At 45.0% G+C, this 17,461-nt stretch overlaps 1 protein-coding gene across 3 annotated transcripts in view; it reads left to right on the top strand.

Annotated features, from left to right (window-relative positions):
- The window catches only part of FAT3 (FAT atypical cadherin 3), a 669,639-nt gene that overhangs the window by 641,777 nt on the left and 10,401 nt on the right, over nt 1–17,461 (top strand). For all 3 annotated transcript variants that reach the window (XM_043579958.1, XM_043579957.1, XM_043579960.1), the window contains 2 exons: nt 12,308–12,461; nt 14,392–15,047. In XM_043579958.1, coding sequence (XP_043435893.1) covers nt 12,308–12,461; nt 14,392–15,047 — 810 coding nt within the window. The remainder of the gene's footprint in view (nt 1–12,307; nt 12,462–14,391; nt 15,048–17,461) is intronic.

Here is a 17,461-nt window from a genome sequence, read left to right as displayed (position 1 = left end):
CGTTCAGCAGTGCAAGTCTCCTTTGTACATGGAAGCTCATGTTTTTCTAAAACAGAGAAAGTATCTTTCTTCATCTCCTCATGTAGGCACCTCTTCTCTCAAGCTTACTATACCCGTGGAGTTGTGGAGGCCCAGTGGCTCTTACCTCAGCAACCGCCACGGCATGGTCCAAATGCAGCCGTCCGGGGGCCTCATGCACAGCAGTACTGAACCCAGGGCCAACAAACTTCTCACCATTCACCGGGAAATCCAAGAAGTGGGTTTTTGTTGCTTCCCTGGGGAATCAAAGGCACAGAATTCCACCTCTGATGTGTGAGGAGGTATTTACCCACTTCCTGGCTATTGGGATTGAGACCCTGGCTTCTCAGAAAAGAGGAGAGGGAATCCATTTTCTTGCCACCATTATCTGTTCATATCAGAGGAATTTTTGTCTAGGTTCTCGTATCCTCTGCAAATTCCTGAAATTGGTGCCAAATAGTAAGGGGGGATAAAAGCAAGAAAAGAAACAACCAATAATTTGGCCTTTAACTCATCTGTGAAACTGCAGCTAATTATAAGGTTATTTAAAAAAAAGGGGGGGGGGGAATAATCATCCCAGTTGTGAGTGATGATTTAAAAAGAATAAGACTTGAGTCATTAATGAAAGAATATTCATGCCTTGAAGAATTCCTTCTGGCTGCAGGGGTATCTAATCACAGAGAGAATCTTGCTTCCCCAGATCAAAGGCTAAGATGCATGCAGTATTCAAACAGGGAAATAGGGCTACAGAAAGTAGAGTGAGGTGCTTCAGGTATGCCTCTGTGCAAATGCTGATGACACATTTACTTGACTGGAAGTCTTGCTGCTGTTTGAAGCCTGTAGTCTATGTTGCTTTTAAACTCCGGAATGCATAGTTTAGTATAATCATCCCCTTGACTATTGAATGCTGGAGGATTGGTCATTGGCTCTCCTGGTGACAGACTTTGCTCTTCAACTGTGACTCTTCTAACGCATTGTTCCAGAGCCTTCCGAGGTTGTTGGTTTTTTTTTTTTTTAAGTTTATTTATTTTGAGAGAGAGAGAGAGAGAGAGAACGTGCACCTGAGCAAGGCAGGGGCAGAGACAGGGAGAGAGAGAGAGAATCCCAAGCAGGCTCCATGCTGTCAGTGCAGAATCTGACGTGCGGCTCAATCTCACGAAGCGTGAGACCATGACCTGAGCCAAAATCAAGAGTCAGACGCTTAACTGAGCCACCCAGGCATGCCCAAGCCTTTAGAGTTTTTAAAGCAGACAACCCACAGCAAGAGGCATTTTCTTTCAGAGAGGCAGGATTCTGTGCTAACCACCCCCAAACCCAATCAAACCCTCGGTATGAAGTGGCAAGGGAGCCGCGTCCGCTAGCTTGGAATGACACAGTCAGTGGCTTTGACCAGTGTTATAACTCTAGCTGTCCCAAGAGCAAGCCATGGGAACCTCAGGGCACTTAGAGCCCAGAACACTAACTTGTAATAAGAGTGTAAATATGACTCTGTAAATCAACCACAGAGGGAAGGCTCTCTCTTGTTAAAGCCTTAAAATTATATGTATTTCATAAACATGAACTGGAAATAGCAACCGCTGTGGAGAAGAAGTGGCCTCGTCCCTCTCTGACCCCTGCATTTCCAGACCCAGTGGGTAGGGAGCAACCCACTGAGGACCCACAGTCTGGATGAGGAGTCCTCAGTCCTCCATGCCTTATCCTGTTCAACTCAAGCCCCTTCTTGGAAAAACCTATTTGAAGCTAAGCTATAATTTGGCAAAGCAATGCAGCTAACCAGGCAGTCACCAGGCCAGGAAGAATCATTCTGCCTGTTTTGCATGAGCTTAGAACCCTAACTCTTAAAGTAAGAAGTTGGTAAAATTTTAAATGGTAAGAGTTACCATTTAATAGACTCTTGCTAGTCTTGGTACTTGCCGACCTTGTAAGTGCTCATGCACTGTGACAATTCTTACAGTGCTCTGGGGTCGGTACTGGTCTTCCCTCCTCTTATCCCCATTTTACAAAAACACAGGCCAGAGAAGTTAATCACCTAGCCCAGCATCACACAGTAAAGTGAGGAAGCCAAGATTTGACCCAGGTTTATGGAACCACCCCTCCCCACCCCCCGCCAGCCTGTGCTCTTAACCTTTGTTACTTAAAATGTGTTCCAAGAACCAGCAGCATTGGCATCACTACAGATGTTACAAGTGTAGTGTCTCTGATCCCAGCCCAAACCCACTGAATCAAAATCTGTATTTTAACAAGATCTCTAGGTGATGTACTGATATCTTTCTCTGTCTCTGAACTGCTCTTTTTTGTTTGCACGTATCATATATAGTCGTTCTCAAACCCTGAGATGCATCTGTATCACCTAAGGACCTTATTAAAATGAAACCTTGTTATAGAAGAGTCTCTTGATTGTTAAGGGAAAAGGAGAATTTCTGTACTTGCCTCCATCATTTGTTGCCCATGTCAGAGGAGCCTTCTGCTAGATCACTGAATCATATTCACAAGTTCCTAAACATACTACCAGGAAAAGTTTCTCAGTGAAAGTTTTGGGGGGAAAACACACACACACACACACACACATACACACACACACACACACATACACAAATCTACAAATCAGAATCTCAGAATCTGCAAGGGTAGAATTCAGACATCTCTGTGTTTAACAAGACTCCGAGGTACTTCTATGCACATCTGAGTTTGAGAATGACTGACATTTGGGAATCCCAATAACTCTGTATTTGCAGGAATGTGAGTTAGTGAATTCCAGAAGAGTTAAGCAGACATTGGATGTTTAGGAATCGAATGTCAGGTACACAGCCTGCATTTGTTATCATTGCTTTAGTGTAAAGATTGAATTTTGCTCCCCAGATAGTCAGGAGTTTGATGTTACCCTGTACTCCCCTTTGAAGAGAAAAGTGATAGTGTCTACTCCCTCTAAAAAAGTTGCAAGCGACAAGTTCTTGGATGTTGTCAAGAGTTGGCCATAGAAGTGTTTTCAGCAGTAAAGCTGCCCAAGATCTTTTGGGTGGTGTCTTACTGAGTATTTTGTGTCCTTAACTTGTAAGGGTCTAGATAAACTCAGGCCTTCAAACCTTAAGTAAATTCTGGGGTCCCATTGGTCTCTGTGACCAATGGATTCCACTTGTGTGGCCACACAGCTGGCTTAAGGGAATTGAACAGGGTTCCTGGATGTGCTCAACCCACTGGCCCACTGAGCAGAGCAGGACAGACAAGGGAGAAGCCAGACTCCCAGTGAATATGCTGGATAAATCTTTTCTAAAGATTTTATTTTTAAGTAATTTCTGCACCCAATGTGAGGCTCAAACTCACAACCTTGAGAGCAAGAGTCACGTGCTCTGGCAACTGAGCCAGCCAGGCACCCCTATTGTGGGCATAATTTGACTGAGCTTTGCAGCTGATGGGGAAAAAATTTTTTTTTCTTGGTGACTGTCTTCTAAATACTGAGGTACCTTTTTTTGGTACTTTGGAAAAAAAACCTTATGGTAACAACATTAATAATGTAGATACTGATAAAAAGGAAAAAAATACCATCAAAACCCTGAAACAGTCAGGTTATGGGCAAACACAAAAGAACATGCTGGAAGGTGAGAATTTACTGGGTGCCTAATGTTGTTAACACACTGCATGTTTCCAGATCCTCAAAGAAAATGTTAGAGGCTCAGCCCAATATACAGTGTATGAGATGTGAGCAAGCTTTCCTGGGAAAAGTTACAGGTCTCCCCTTCAAAGGCCATTACGTAAAAGAGAAAGAGAAAAGTCAGGTAACTATAAGTTGAGATGGCAAAGTCCCGACAGAGGCCATGATCTGCAACAGGGCTCACCCTGCTTATGATTAGCATCTCATGTGGTAATGCGTCCACCAGTCTTCTCAATACTTCTTGAGATTCACACAGACTAGAAGTTTCAGGATTTCCCAGTATTCAGCCTAAAAGTCAGAGTAAGAAATTCCCATGGCTTTCAGTTGTTTGGTGGATGGGTGACACAGAAATGAAGCTGATTTCAGAATCCATAGTAATTACAATAATGACAACAATGAAGCACCTAATGTTTGTGTGCTACATTGTGGTTGATGAATCCAAAAGCCTTATCATCCTCTATGAAGTGGGGATTAGTGAGGTTCAATTATCAGATAAAAATAGGGAGGTTCCTGGAGGCCAGGCGGCTCGGCTATGATCATACCCCGCTGGTGGGTAACAGCCAGAACTTAAAAGGACGCAGGGCCTCACTGCCACCTCACAGCTGCCTCCCCAGATCCTGGGAGCTCTTGGAGTTTCTAAACGAAATCCGTAATCCAGCAAGCATAGTGGTTGATGCCGACTTCAGATCCCAAAGGCCAGCTCACGTTTGTCATTACTTCCACCTTTGTGCACCAGGCAGATGTTTCCTTATCGAGGCAGCCAAACCCGATCAGAATCGTGTCACCAACACTAGAGAAGAGGGCCGAGGGTTGAGGCCATTACCTGGATGAATCGGGTTGGAAAACGACTAATAAGTCAAAGGAGTGAGATAGAAATGATCTTGATTATTTGCCTACACAGCCCAAACTTACTCTATAATTGCTTAAACCGTTTCTATTTTTTGCATTTAATAGGTTTTGCAGTGTTCTTTGCGCAAGGGAAGGAGGGGGCATGTTAAGTTTGTCCGGGTGCACATTTCAAAGCCATCTGCATCTGCTGTAGCTGGAAGGATTGTAAACAAGAGCGCAGCTTTGAGGCAAAGCTTAAAAATACACTTCTCCTTTTGCCAGGATTGGGGGGAGAGAAGCGATCACATTATCTTTTTTTCTTTTTAACATGCATCTCGATGCTGAGAATATGATTGTCTTTTTTTTAAATCTGGGAACTGGTTTTAAGTGGTGCCTGCCAATTATTGACTATGTAACTTTGAGTAAACCATCTTAGTTCCCTCATTTATAAAATAACTATAATAATAGTACTTACAGGGTAGGGTTGTTATCAAGAATTAAATGACATAATGCATTGACTGTCCTTAGCATTTTTCCTAGTGCGTAATAAGCTATCGTTCTTGCTAATGATTTCCTTATGTGACAATTCTCCCCCGACCCAGAAAAAAAAAAAGTACTCTTTTTAATAACACTGGGATGTTATCCACTGCACTGTATTTTTCTTTTACATCTACAAAGTGTTACAATATTATTTGTGGTCAGAGAATGCCTGGCTATCTCTTGAAAATCTGTTTCCTTGATTTGTGTTTTATACCAACAGACGGCAATCTTGGGAAGAGCACTAACTTTATTATGACACTATTTTACTATTTAATGATTATTTGGCTCCCAGAGGAGGGTCTGATGTTGTCCATCATCTGTATCTCCTTAGCTGCCTGGCGAGTTGTGGGGACTAACCCCAAGCCCCTCCTCATTCCTAGCAAGTGATAAGTTCCTGCTCACTGTCAAGCTTCAGTGCCAATACCGTCTTACAGATGTACTTGAGGATCTGAAAGCCTGGACTTAGGCTAAAACTCTATCACTTACCAGCTATATGTACTTGAACAAGCCACTAACCTCTCCAGCACCCTCATGGCGTTGAAATGTTAATGGAGCTGCTTATTTTTCCTTCATAGGGTTATCGTGGCCCTTCATAAAGTGACTGAGGGTGATTTAAACCACTATCGTATCACTATGGCAGGGGTATTGATATTATAAAATTATTAATAATAGGGCCTAGACCAGGATAATGAGATGAGAAATAAAACCTTGTGATAACAGGTTACATTGATCAACAAGCCTCTTTTGTTGTCTATCTAACAATAGATATCACTCTTCTTTCTTTTTTTTTTAAATGTTTATTTATTTTGAGAGAGTGGAAGCGGGGGAGGGGCAGAGAGAGAGGGAGAGAAAGAGACTCCCAGGCAGACTCTGTGCTGTTGACATAGAGCCCCACATGGGGCTCAATCCCATGAACTGTGAGATCACGACCTGAGCCGAAATCAAGAGTTGGATGCTGAACCAACTGAGCCGGCCAGGCACCCCTCATTCGTCTTTCATTAAAACAAAAATCTGACCACCTTAAAATAAAGTCCAATTGCTTTTCCCTCTCATCGTGTCAACATAAAAGCTGCAAATTTCAAGTTGTAAAAGCAATATTTTTCCAAACGTTCTCTACCTCCTTTGCCCCGGGGGTTTGAGATCGTGAGAGCAGGTCCTAGACAGCTTCCCTCTGCTTTTGATAAACAGAAGATCCAGAGAGAGTGTGTCATGAAGCACAATTGTTAAAAATGCAATTCAGGACGATACTGAACAGCTTAGGTGTGGAGCTTAGGGACCGCGAATAAGCCATCAGCTTCTTTGAACCCTAGTTTCCTCATCTAATCAGCTTCTCTGAAGCCCAGTTTCCTCATCTAGAAAACAGAAATAACAATCGCACCTTTGACGTAAGCTTGTTTTCAGAACGTGTGCGTGAATACACAGAGAGTGCCTAGAACTGTCCCTGGCACAGAGTTTCGTACGAGTCTTAGCTGCCGCCATCATCATCTTCATCCTCTTCTTCCAAATGGGTAGCAAGTTTTCTCAGATGTCACACAGAGCTCCTCAGTCGGGCATGGTTTCCTCCAGCCTACATCCAGCGTCCCCACTCTGTGCTCCCCTCACACCCTGTGCCTACTCGCAAGGTAGTTTTGTACTTGTCTCTGTTTATACATGGTGTATTTCTGTCTGTCTCCGCGGGGACTGCCACGGTCCTTATTCCAGGGTGTGCCGGTAATCAGCTCTCTAAAAATAAAAGCCCTGATTTGCAGTGTCTGTTGATTTCTGTGATGTAAATACTCCCACCACGGCTGATGTCAGGCTACCGGTGGTTTAATGAGTGGCCTGCCAAATTCCCGAATATTTTACGGTCTGTTCTCACATCCCTTTGAGCTGGCTCCGGCACACCACTGCCTATGGCTTAGGCATTCAGTCAGTGAATAGGTTAATCAGTCAGGCTGGCGGCTGCATCCAGTAGCACTAGATATCCCACAAAAGATAATGAAAATGACAAAATGCAGAAGGAAATGTGTGGGAGTAAAATAGTGCACTAGAGGTATTGCCTCATTTTAAATTCTGATTTTCCAAGGCACTGAGACATCAAATCAAAGAAATCAAACCCATGACCTTAGTTAGAATCCAGTTTCCATGATAGTAATTCAAATGTCCCTTATTCCCAGACACTCCCTCTTTGTGCCTCCCCTGCCGCCTGCCAACTGCCTCTGCTATGGCTTTATTTGGGAAATTGTCAGGAGCTTGCCAAATAGAAGCTGGAGAGGGAGGAGTTTTACCTGCAGTGACCTACCTTGCCTTAGATTCCCCTTCCTGGCTTCCCTCCCACCTCGTCATCGATGTGCTTTCGAGTCCTATCCTGTGGTTGTGTCGCCCCTCCCTTTAGTCAAGGAAGGAATCTAACTCAGCCTCACAAGTGCCTCTACCTCTAAGCAGCATGCTGTTCTGGCCAAGGACTAGCCAGGTGACACGAAGAAGCATTTTTCCCAGTTCTCGCCGCTTTCATCAAGCCTATTCAATTCCATTAAGGCGAGTGGCTTCCCAAAGTGGAAAGAAAACAGCTTCCAAGTCAGCATAATGTAGCTCAATCATACCTCAGACTACTACATCCTGTCCACAGACATCAGGCCGGCTGCCTTTGGACACAATAGTGGTCTTTCCTTAAGAGGCCATTCCCTGATGTTTCACTGGTATAGCATTCAAGAGTATTTGTGTCTCTCTGAGCCTCCATCTCTGGCCCTTTGTGTTTCTTGGTGAGACTACTCAGTCCTCCTCTTGTGAATGGAAAGATTTCTCTCTTGCCTCCTGCACCTGCCTCCTGAAGATGAGTCTTTCTTTCTCGGAACCTGCGAACACCCACACGATCCTAATGTTCTGCTGTACATGAGACCTCTCTGTAGTGTGGGTTGAGTAAACATAAATGAGCACGTACACTCTTTCAATCTATCGATGTTTGACTGTCTTAAACCAATAGAAATCAATCTATTGGGGCATCTGGCTGGCTCAGTAGGAAGAGCATGTGACTCTTGATCTCTGGGGTCATGAGTTCAAGCCCACGTTGGATGTAGAGATTACTAAAATAAATAAATAAACTTAAAAAAAGAGAAATCAATCTATAACATCCCAACATCAGTCACTGGGGAGCAGAGATGAGCCCAAGAACCCTTCAAATAAGAGTGAGAATGGTTATTTACAGCATTTACAAAAGATCTTAGCAATGAGGAAAGCCTTATTACTTCCCAGTAATGGCGGCAGCTTGCTGTCACAACACCACTACCACATGAGTAAAGGCATTTTTTAATTTACTGTTTATTTATTTTGAGAGAGAGACAGAGCATGAGTGGGGGAGGGACAGAGAGAGAGGGAAACAGAATCCGAAGCAGGTTCCAGGCTCTGAGCTGTCAGCACAGAGCCTGACATGGGGCTCAAACTCACAAACTGTGACATAGGGACCTGAGCCAAAGTCGGACACTTAACCAACTGAGCCACCCAGGAGCCCCTGTGTAAAGGCATTTTAATAAGCCATAAGCTGGAGGAGGGAGGGGACCTGAGAAGGAGACAACACCAACACAAGCTTTGAGGGTGAGAGGCAAACAGAGAGGTGGTAAGGAAGAGGGAAGTGAAGCTTTGTTTTCTTTTTTTCAGCATTTATTTTTGAGAGAGAGAGCATGCGTGTGAGTAGGGGAGGGGCAGAGAGAGGGAGACAGAGCATCTGAAGCAGGCTCTGCGCTGTGAGCACAGAGCCTGATGCGGGGCTAGAACTCAGAAACTGTGAGATCATGACCTGAGCCGAAATCAAGAGTCGGCCACTTAATTGACTGAGCACCCAGGACCCCTAGGAAATGAAGTTCTGAGAAGCTCAAATGCTGACCAATAAAAGGGGATCTGGGAACTGAATCCCCAAAAGGCTCAGGAATTGGAGGCAGCCACTTCTAAAAGGGGAAGGGATAGGGAGAAGGGCTTAAAATAAGAATTGTTGAAAAGTGAGTTCAAGAGGCAGTCAGAGCCCCAGATTCCCAATCTCTCTGCATGGCCACAAAACCACTCCCCCCCACATCCTGGCAGAGCCCACAGGTGATGGTGAAATGCAGGGGTGAGAAGACGCCAAGCAGCCGGCACTTGGGGGACAGGGAGGTAAAAGTAAATCTGATGTGTTCATTGGATGCTGAGACCCACAATCAGCCCTCCTCTACCACCACCCAGTCCCCTGAATGTGAGAAACCAGGCCTTCACTCTCCCTCTGAGCAGGTGATAAGGGTCATTACTGGTGAAATTCCCCAAACCAATGGTACTAATGCAGTATCACAGTTGACAAACCCCATTCATGTGCTCAGAGCTTCCCATCAGATTTCTGGTTTCCTACCACTCCCCTCTGCAATCTGAGCTGATAAGGAAGGATTGCTGGACAAGATAGAAAATCCTCTAATTTGGAAGATACGGAATGTATCAAGCTTCTCCAGAAAAACAGAATAGGTAGGATGGATGGATGGATGGATGGATGGATAATAGATAGGTTTTAAGGAATTGATTCATACAATTGTGGGACTGGCAAGTCTGATATTTAAAGGGCAGGCCAGCAGCCTGGAAAATCATGTAAGAGTTGATTTTGCAGTCTAGAATTTGAAATCAAAGAGCAGGCCAGCAGGCTGGAAACTCAGGCAAAATTTCTATGCTGCAGTCTTGATGCAGAATTCCTCCTTCTTAAGGTCATCAACTGAATGAGTAAGGGTAATCTGCTTTACTTAAAGTCAGCTGATTGTGTTAATCACATCCACAGATACCCTCAGAGCATCATCATAGATGGTGTTTGCCCAACATTTGGGCACCATAGCCTAGTCAAGTTGACACATAAAATTTACCATCACAGAGACCAAAACAAAGAAACAGAAAAAAAGAACTTGGAGACAACTATGCAGGAAGAAAACTTCATAAATATATTAATATCCTCAGAGAGATAAGAGAAGATATTATAACCACAAAACAGAAGCAGGATGCTCTTGTTTAAAAAACAGAAACACACACACAAAACCTCAGTGAACAACAACAACAAAAAAAAAGCCCTTGGAAAACGACAGCATAAATGAAAATCTCAGAAGTTGTTTCAGAAGATGAGAATCTCTCAGAAAATACAGCAAAAACCCACAGAGATGTAACATAAGAAAAATAATTAGAGGAAGATTCAGGAGATCTGAGATCCAAACCATAAAACTTCCATAAAGACAGAACAAGGAAAACAAAGGAAAATAAATCATCAGTGAAATGATGAAAGAAATGTCCCCAAAGTTAAAGAACAGGACTTCCCAAAGTGCCCAGTGTTGGTTGAAATAAACCCATACTAAAGTATATCATTGTGCAATCTCAGAAAGCTGGGGGCCAAGGGAAGAACCTCCACGTTGTCGGAGAGGAAAAGAAACCAGGCCATGTACAAACTTCAGGAACCGAAAGGGCCTGGGATTTCTCAAAGGCCACATGGAGGCAATTACTCAGAATTTTGTACGCTGCCTGCCTACCAGAGAGGGGAAAGAGTGGAGTAGTAATGTAGGATTCAGCTATGCAGGGTCTCACAACATTGACCTCCTGTAAACCCTTTCTCGGGAAGCTACTGTGGAATGTGTCCTGACGAAATAGAGTCTGCCAAGAAATTAGGAAAACAGGTGATACCACAAACACTAGCTCCAGCCCAGCAGAGGGCGTTCCCATGACAGCAGCCCCACAGCAGGACGAGGGGGCACTATTCAGGATGAAGCCAGTCAGACCTTGAGGAAAGACTTCTCCAGGAGATGAAAATATAGAACACCAGTGAAACAGAGATAACACAGAAAGACCTAGTCCATGAAGAGTTTGGTGTTGAATTAACGATAAGTACAGTTGACCATTGAAGAAAATGGGGTGAGGGGCGCCAAACCCCCACACAATTGAAAATCTGGGTATACCTTTTGACTCCCAAAACTTAACTCCTAATAGCCTACTGTTGACCAGAAGCCTTACCGATAACATAAACAGTTGATTAACACGTAATATGTATGTTATATGTATTATATCCTGCATTCTTACAATAAAGTAAGCTAGAGAAAAGAAAATGGTATTAAGTTCCTGAAGAAAATAAATTCACAGTACCGAACTGCAAAAGATTCACACATAAGTGAACCTTCGAAGTTCAAATTCATGTTGTTCAAAGGTCCACTTTTCTGTTCACTGGGATGCGGAGCTGCTGTTGTACAAAACAGAACTTGTAGAACTGACTCTTTACTATGTGGATATATAGCTTTAATTTAAAAAAAAAAAAAAGGAATTTAAAATGTAAGTAGGGAGAAAGAAAGTCCTTACTAATTATTCATCCCTTCTATCTCTGAGAGGTAAATAATGCCATTGCCCTCTTAGAATCTTATCTACTCTGATATTTGATATTCTTTGCAGTAGGGATATTACTATCTCTTTCCTCATGATGGGTTCAGGAGTGGAGAAAGTTGGCAAAGATGTGAAAATCGGGATCCAAATATGGGAGCTGGGTAAAGGCTGGGATTCTTCCATCTCCCTGTGCGTATGTCAAACTGAGGCTCAGTTGCTATATATTTAAGTTGCTATATATCGTTTTACCTGTGCTCTCCTCTCCAGGTGGGGGAGTGGGGTGGATTGCAAGTGTTCAGCCAAGGAGAAAGGGCATGGGGGTGAGAGAGGTCTTCCAGAAACGAACCAGCATTGTATCTATGGTAGACTTCTCCTCCCTGGAAACATCCTGCCTTTTATGTAGTCGTGTGCTGGGCAAAGCATCTTCGTCCTGTCTTGGTCTCTGCTCTTGGAATCTTGGGTGTCTCTTACCATTCTCGCTAGCATTTAGGTATGTGGTTAATTCGGTGCAATTAACTAGTGGGGGATCCAAACCGTTACTTGGCATTTTTGTGGCAAATGTGTCCCAAGTTCAAAATAACAATTTGAGGGGTGCCAGGGTGGCTTAGTGGGTTAAGCATCTGACTCTTGATTTCAGCGCAGGTCATGATCTTACAGTTCGTGAGTTCGAGTCTCGCATCAGGCTCTGTGCTGACAGCACGAAGCCTTCTTGGGATTCTCTGCCTCCCTCTCTCTCAGCCTCTCTCTGTCTCTTCCTCTCAATTTCAAAAATAAATAAACTTTTAAAAAGTAACCAATTTGACAATCATCTTTGGAACCTGGGCCATGCCAAAGATTTGGTTTAGGAGGAAGTAGGAGGGCGCATCGTGGCCGAGTCCCTGCACTCTGAGCACTGCCAGTGGCATCTGTGGTTCATGAGGTCCTTTGTCTCCCTAGGCTATCAGTGTACCTGTCTCTCACAGTTCACCGGGAGAAACTGTGAGTCTGAGATCACAGCCTGCTTCCCAAACCCCTGCCAGAATGGAGGCTCCTGCGACCCAATAGGGAACGCTTTCATCTGCAATTGCAAAGCTGGGCTCACTGGAGTCACGTAAGTGAGATTGTGCAACAGTCTTTCTCCCTGCCGCTTCTTGTCCCCAAGAAAGCAAAACAGTAAACAACTAACTGGGATAAAAGATTTACCACGAGCAGGCCAGGCAAAGGGTTAATATCTCTACGAAAAGAGTGCTTACAAATGGCTTAAATCTTAACTGGGATTATCTCTGGGTAATGGAGTTACTGGTAATTTACATTTTTTACCTTATACTTACCTATATTTGCAAATTTTTACATAATTGCCGTGTGTTCTCTAATTAGGAAAACAATTCTTTTAAAGGGAATCATCCATGACCCCTAATAATTCCAGTATCATTCTGAGGCAGACATGCTTACCCGTGTCCCCAAAAGTCATTAACTGGACTCTACTGCCTAACGTTTTATGACCATTCTGAGAAACTAAAACATACCTCTCCTTTGCATACCTTTTTTCCCCCCCAAGAAATGAGGGAAATTAAAGTGTTAGCCAAATGGAAAGGGAATGGTTTAAGCTCTTAGTAAAATGCCACTTCCAACCATCCTTGATCGTTTGAGAAGTATATATATGTAATCTCAAGCAAGTGATATTCTAATTACAGATCAGTCTTATGTATTCATTAAAGCAAATCTCCCGAGGACTTTACCAGGAAATACTTAGCTGACTTTGAATCGTTGGATGTAATTTAAAGTAATAAAGCTGCATTTATTTTTAAATACTCTGTGATTCTAATTTCCAAATGACCTGGCCTCAATCTGTTCAAATTAGGGACGTTTGACTACATTTTAAAAGGTGGATTACCAAAGATATAAGTGATCGTGCCTTTTAAATGAACACATCAGATCAATTGCTGAAGCAGAGAAAAATGAAGAAGGAGAAAGAAGGTCCATGTTCTCACATAATGTTAAACTAAGAAAGAGTAAGACTCAGATGTTTTTGCCTTGTAATTATACTTGAAGTGAGTCGTGGATTGCTTTAAAGAGAATAAAATTGATTTAATTGTTTTTCATTAGAATGTTTTAATCATTCTTTCCTGATAATCTATATTAGCATTAACCTTTATCGTAAGCACAGAATCTGTAAAATACATAGATATGTAGCCCTGTACCTACCCACCTACTCCCTATTTTGCCCACGCCCTCTAATGCACCTATGTGTGGGTGCACACACACACACACACACACACACACAGTTCCCAGAGAGACCAAAAATTACACTAACTGTTGAAGGAACATGTCAGAACCAAAGATTTCTTCCTCTTGGGAAACTCTACATAAGGTATATAGGTTCACTCCTCCTTCTCTGCAACTCTACAATCCCAAAAGCTCAAAGAAATAAAAGGGTTAAGGATAAATTAGTGGCAAACTAATCTGGTGGCAAAACCAGCCAAAACTGCTCTGAGACTATTTCTAGTCTTTATTTCTCTCACTGAGAATGAATATCCGTATGTTTTATTGTGGAAACACTGGCGTATTTGGTTATGGGTCCCGTGCCAGCGCCATGGTTCCAGCAGTAGGGCGGGTATCTGCCAGAGCATGAAAGCCATGTACTGTATGACGTTTCTAAGACTGCAAAAATTTAAATTCTGAAACGCACCTGGCCCCGAGGATTTGAAAACCAGTACCTCTCCAACAGCATCTGTTCTTTCTTTCTGCTCCTTCTCTCCTCTCCCCCACCCCCACCAGTCTTTGCCCTGCTCCCATCTGGCTAGGGTCTGGGAGCCATCCCCTTGGGAGAAATCCCTTAACTTCCCATGACAACTCAGGTCACCCCCCCACACACACACACACAGAGGTGCCCAGCCACCTCCCACGCACTCGCACACCCTCACTCTGTTTTTGTCACGCTCCACGTGCCCTTTGCGCTCTGTGCTTTCTGATAAGGAAGGCGGTTGGGAATGGAGGCGCGCGCCTTGCTGTCTGAGAAGGACTCTGTGTTTCCTCCCAAGGTGTGAGGAGGACGTGGACGAATGCGAGCGGGAGGAGTGTGAGAACGGGGGCGCCTGCGTCAACGTGTTCGGCTCCTTCGTCTGCAACTGCACGCCGGGCTACGTGGGCCAGTACTGCGGGCTGCGCCCCGTGGTCGTGCCCAACATCCAGGCCGGCCACTCGTACGTGGGCAAGGAGGAGCTCATCGGCATCGCGGTGGTCCTCTTCGTCATCTTCATCCTGGTCATCCTCTTCATCGTCTTCCGCAAGAAGGTCTTCCGCAAGAACTACTCGCGCAACAACATCACGCTGGTGCAGGACCCCGCCACAGCCGCCCTGCTCAACAAGAGCAACGGCATCCCGTTCCGCAACCTGCGGGGCGGCGGGGACGGCCGCAACATCTACCAGGAGGTGGGGCCCCCGCAGGTGCCCGTGCGCCCCATGGCCTACACGCCGTGCTTCCAGAGCGACTCCAGGAGCAACCTGGATAAGATCGTGGACGGGCTGGGCGGCGAGCACCAGGAGATGACCACGTTCCATCCTGAGTCGCCGCGCATCCTGACCGCCAGGCGCGGTGTGGTCGTGTGCAGCGTGGCCCCCAACCTCCCCGCCGTGTCGCCCTGCCGCTCCGACTGCGATTCCATCCGCAAGAATGGCTGGGACGCAGGAACCGACAGTGAGTAGGAAGCCATAGTGTGTCTGTTCATCCCTCTAGGGTCACTGGGGAAGCTGTGGTCTGGCACTGTGGAAGGAAAGCAGGGAAAGGAGAGAGAACCCGCCTGCACAGAGCACCCGTTGTGACGTGTCCTGGCATTGACTGTTCAGAAAAACTGATCTGGTTCTTACCACATTTACAGATGGGGAAAATGAGGCTCGGAGAGCATGCATAAGGTCCCCAAGGTCACACAGCTAGCAAGAGGCAGCAGAGCGGGTGGGCCAGCCCAGAGCTGTCAGCTCTAAAACCCATGCTCTACTCATAATGGCACACCGTTGTTGGTAATGCAAGCTGTGTAATGACCTAAGTGATAAACAGAAAGCGTGTTCCTCCAGGTCAGAAGAAGAGACTATTTCTCAGCTTAGGGTGAAGACTTGAGAGGAACAGAGGGATATTTGAAATGGACCATGGTACATTAAAGGTCCGGGGAAAGGTGGAGGGACCCAGACAATGAGAAGACAAGCAAACCGTTCTGTTCGGCTGGAATGCACGGTCCATGAAACAAGAGGGTGAACCGCAAGGCAGGAAAAGTCCGCTCCAGATAGTGGTATTTCCCTCTCCTTTAGGCCTCATGCAGCAGTATTGTAGCCAAAGGAAAGAGCCACAGGTGCAAAGCCCCTGTGGTGGGAAAGACCTTGACATGTTGAAGAACAGAGAGGAGATCAAGGTAGTTGGGGATTGGTGAGCAACAAGGGAAAGCGAATGCATTTTAATGGCAACATCAGTGCAGGTCTTTAAGCAGGTGAGTGACATGATCGAACTTACATTTTTAAAAGATGGCTCTGGCTGATCCATGGAGACCAGACTAAGAAGGACCAAAGAGGAAAGAAAACAGAGATCAGTTAGCTAGCTTCTGTGAACATCTAATTGAGCGATGGTGATTGTTTCCCCTGCCCTAACACCGGTCAGGATGAAGCTAACGCAAGCTCTGTTGTAACCTATGACTTTTCATCAGGCCAAATGGCCGTATATTTCAGCAGCAGAGATGCCCCGGGAGTAGGAATTTCCAAAGGCTGGGGGTTTAGTACTATGATGCATGTTGGGGTAGAGGGTACAGGGGAGGCTGCTTTCAAATGGAGCTGGAGAGCATATGCAGCCCCAGAGGTAAGGGCATCTTTGTAGAGAAAGGGGGAATTTCTGCTGTGTCTTCAAGCATAAGTAAGATTTGGGTAGGAAACTATTGGAGAGGGCCTTCCAGAAGCAGGAAGCAGCTTGATGAGTATAAAGGGCACATGAGGGTTACCTGACAGGTGTCTGGCTGTGTTATTCAGGAGAAAGGTGAGGCTAGAGATGAAAGTTTGGACATCATCTGCATGCAGGGTGGTTGAATCTCTAGGAGGGGTGAACTCGCTGAGGGAACAAGAACAAAGAAAGGATGGTCAAAATGGACCTCCAAAAGAATTTGGAGATGCCTACGTGTGGGAGGTGACAGAAGGGAGAGGCCAGGAAGGGACAGAAAAGAGAGCAGAAGAAGACGACAGGGCAGCTGTGTGGAAGCCAAGACCATCAATAAGGTTAGCAGGGTTGAGTACTGTGAAACCATCAGGAAAGACACAGCCTTGAAAACACAATTGAAAACACAGCCTTGAAACTGTACCTGACACCTGGAAGATTCTTAGACATCAGAAGATATTTCAGCAAGTCATCAGGACAGAATCCAGAATGCAGACGTTAAGGACAAAGATTTGTTGAGAAGACAGAGGCAGCCCATGCCACCATCAATGTATATTGGGTCTCCTTAAAGCCTCACACATGCCCACATGGGCACCCAGGGGAAGGAGCGGAGGGGTGAAATGAGCAGCTTGAGGACAAGGAGCTAATAAAAAGAGGGGTGAGGACTAGGACCTGGCGCATCCGGACACACAGCCTGTGCTCTTACCAATACCGCTCCTGGGAGCTTTCGCAGGAAAGAGGGAGAGAGACTCCTGATGATCGAGGAGGGGGCTTCTGTTCTTTTTAGGGCTGCCCCAACCACACTATCTGCTGATTCTGCCTCTCTGTGAGACACTCCTATATTGTCAGTCATTGCCCTTGGATTTTAGTCATTCCCTGTCAAATGATCTGTAGAGTTAGTCTTTAAGAAAACCTCACCAATCCACCAGCTATTAGAAAGGCTCTTTTTTAATTTAACAATGAAGAAAGAGGAGGTTGAATAAAGGAAGTGGAGAAAGAAGTTACATACACGGCATTCACCAGGGTGGATCATTTGTTGTTTCCTTCCTAGTGTCCGGGGTTAAGCTGAAGGGCCTCACTCTGTGCTTTTCTGAGGCACACCTTCGTATGTTTTTGTGGTGTGGCTGTTGGGAGGCAGATTCTCTCAGGCGTCTCTCTCCACTCACATCAGCTGTTTATCCACCTCATCGTTCTGCTGTGGC

The sequence above is a fragment of the Prionailurus bengalensis genome, chromosome D1 (assembly GCF_016509475.1).
Source record: "Prionailurus bengalensis isolate Pbe53 chromosome D1, Fcat_Pben_1.1_paternal_pri, whole genome shotgun sequence".
In the NCBI taxonomy this organism is placed as follows: domain Eukaryota; kingdom Metazoa; phylum Chordata; class Mammalia; order Carnivora; family Felidae; genus Prionailurus; species Prionailurus bengalensis.
This window is presented reverse-complemented; position numbering and strand designations above follow the sequence as displayed.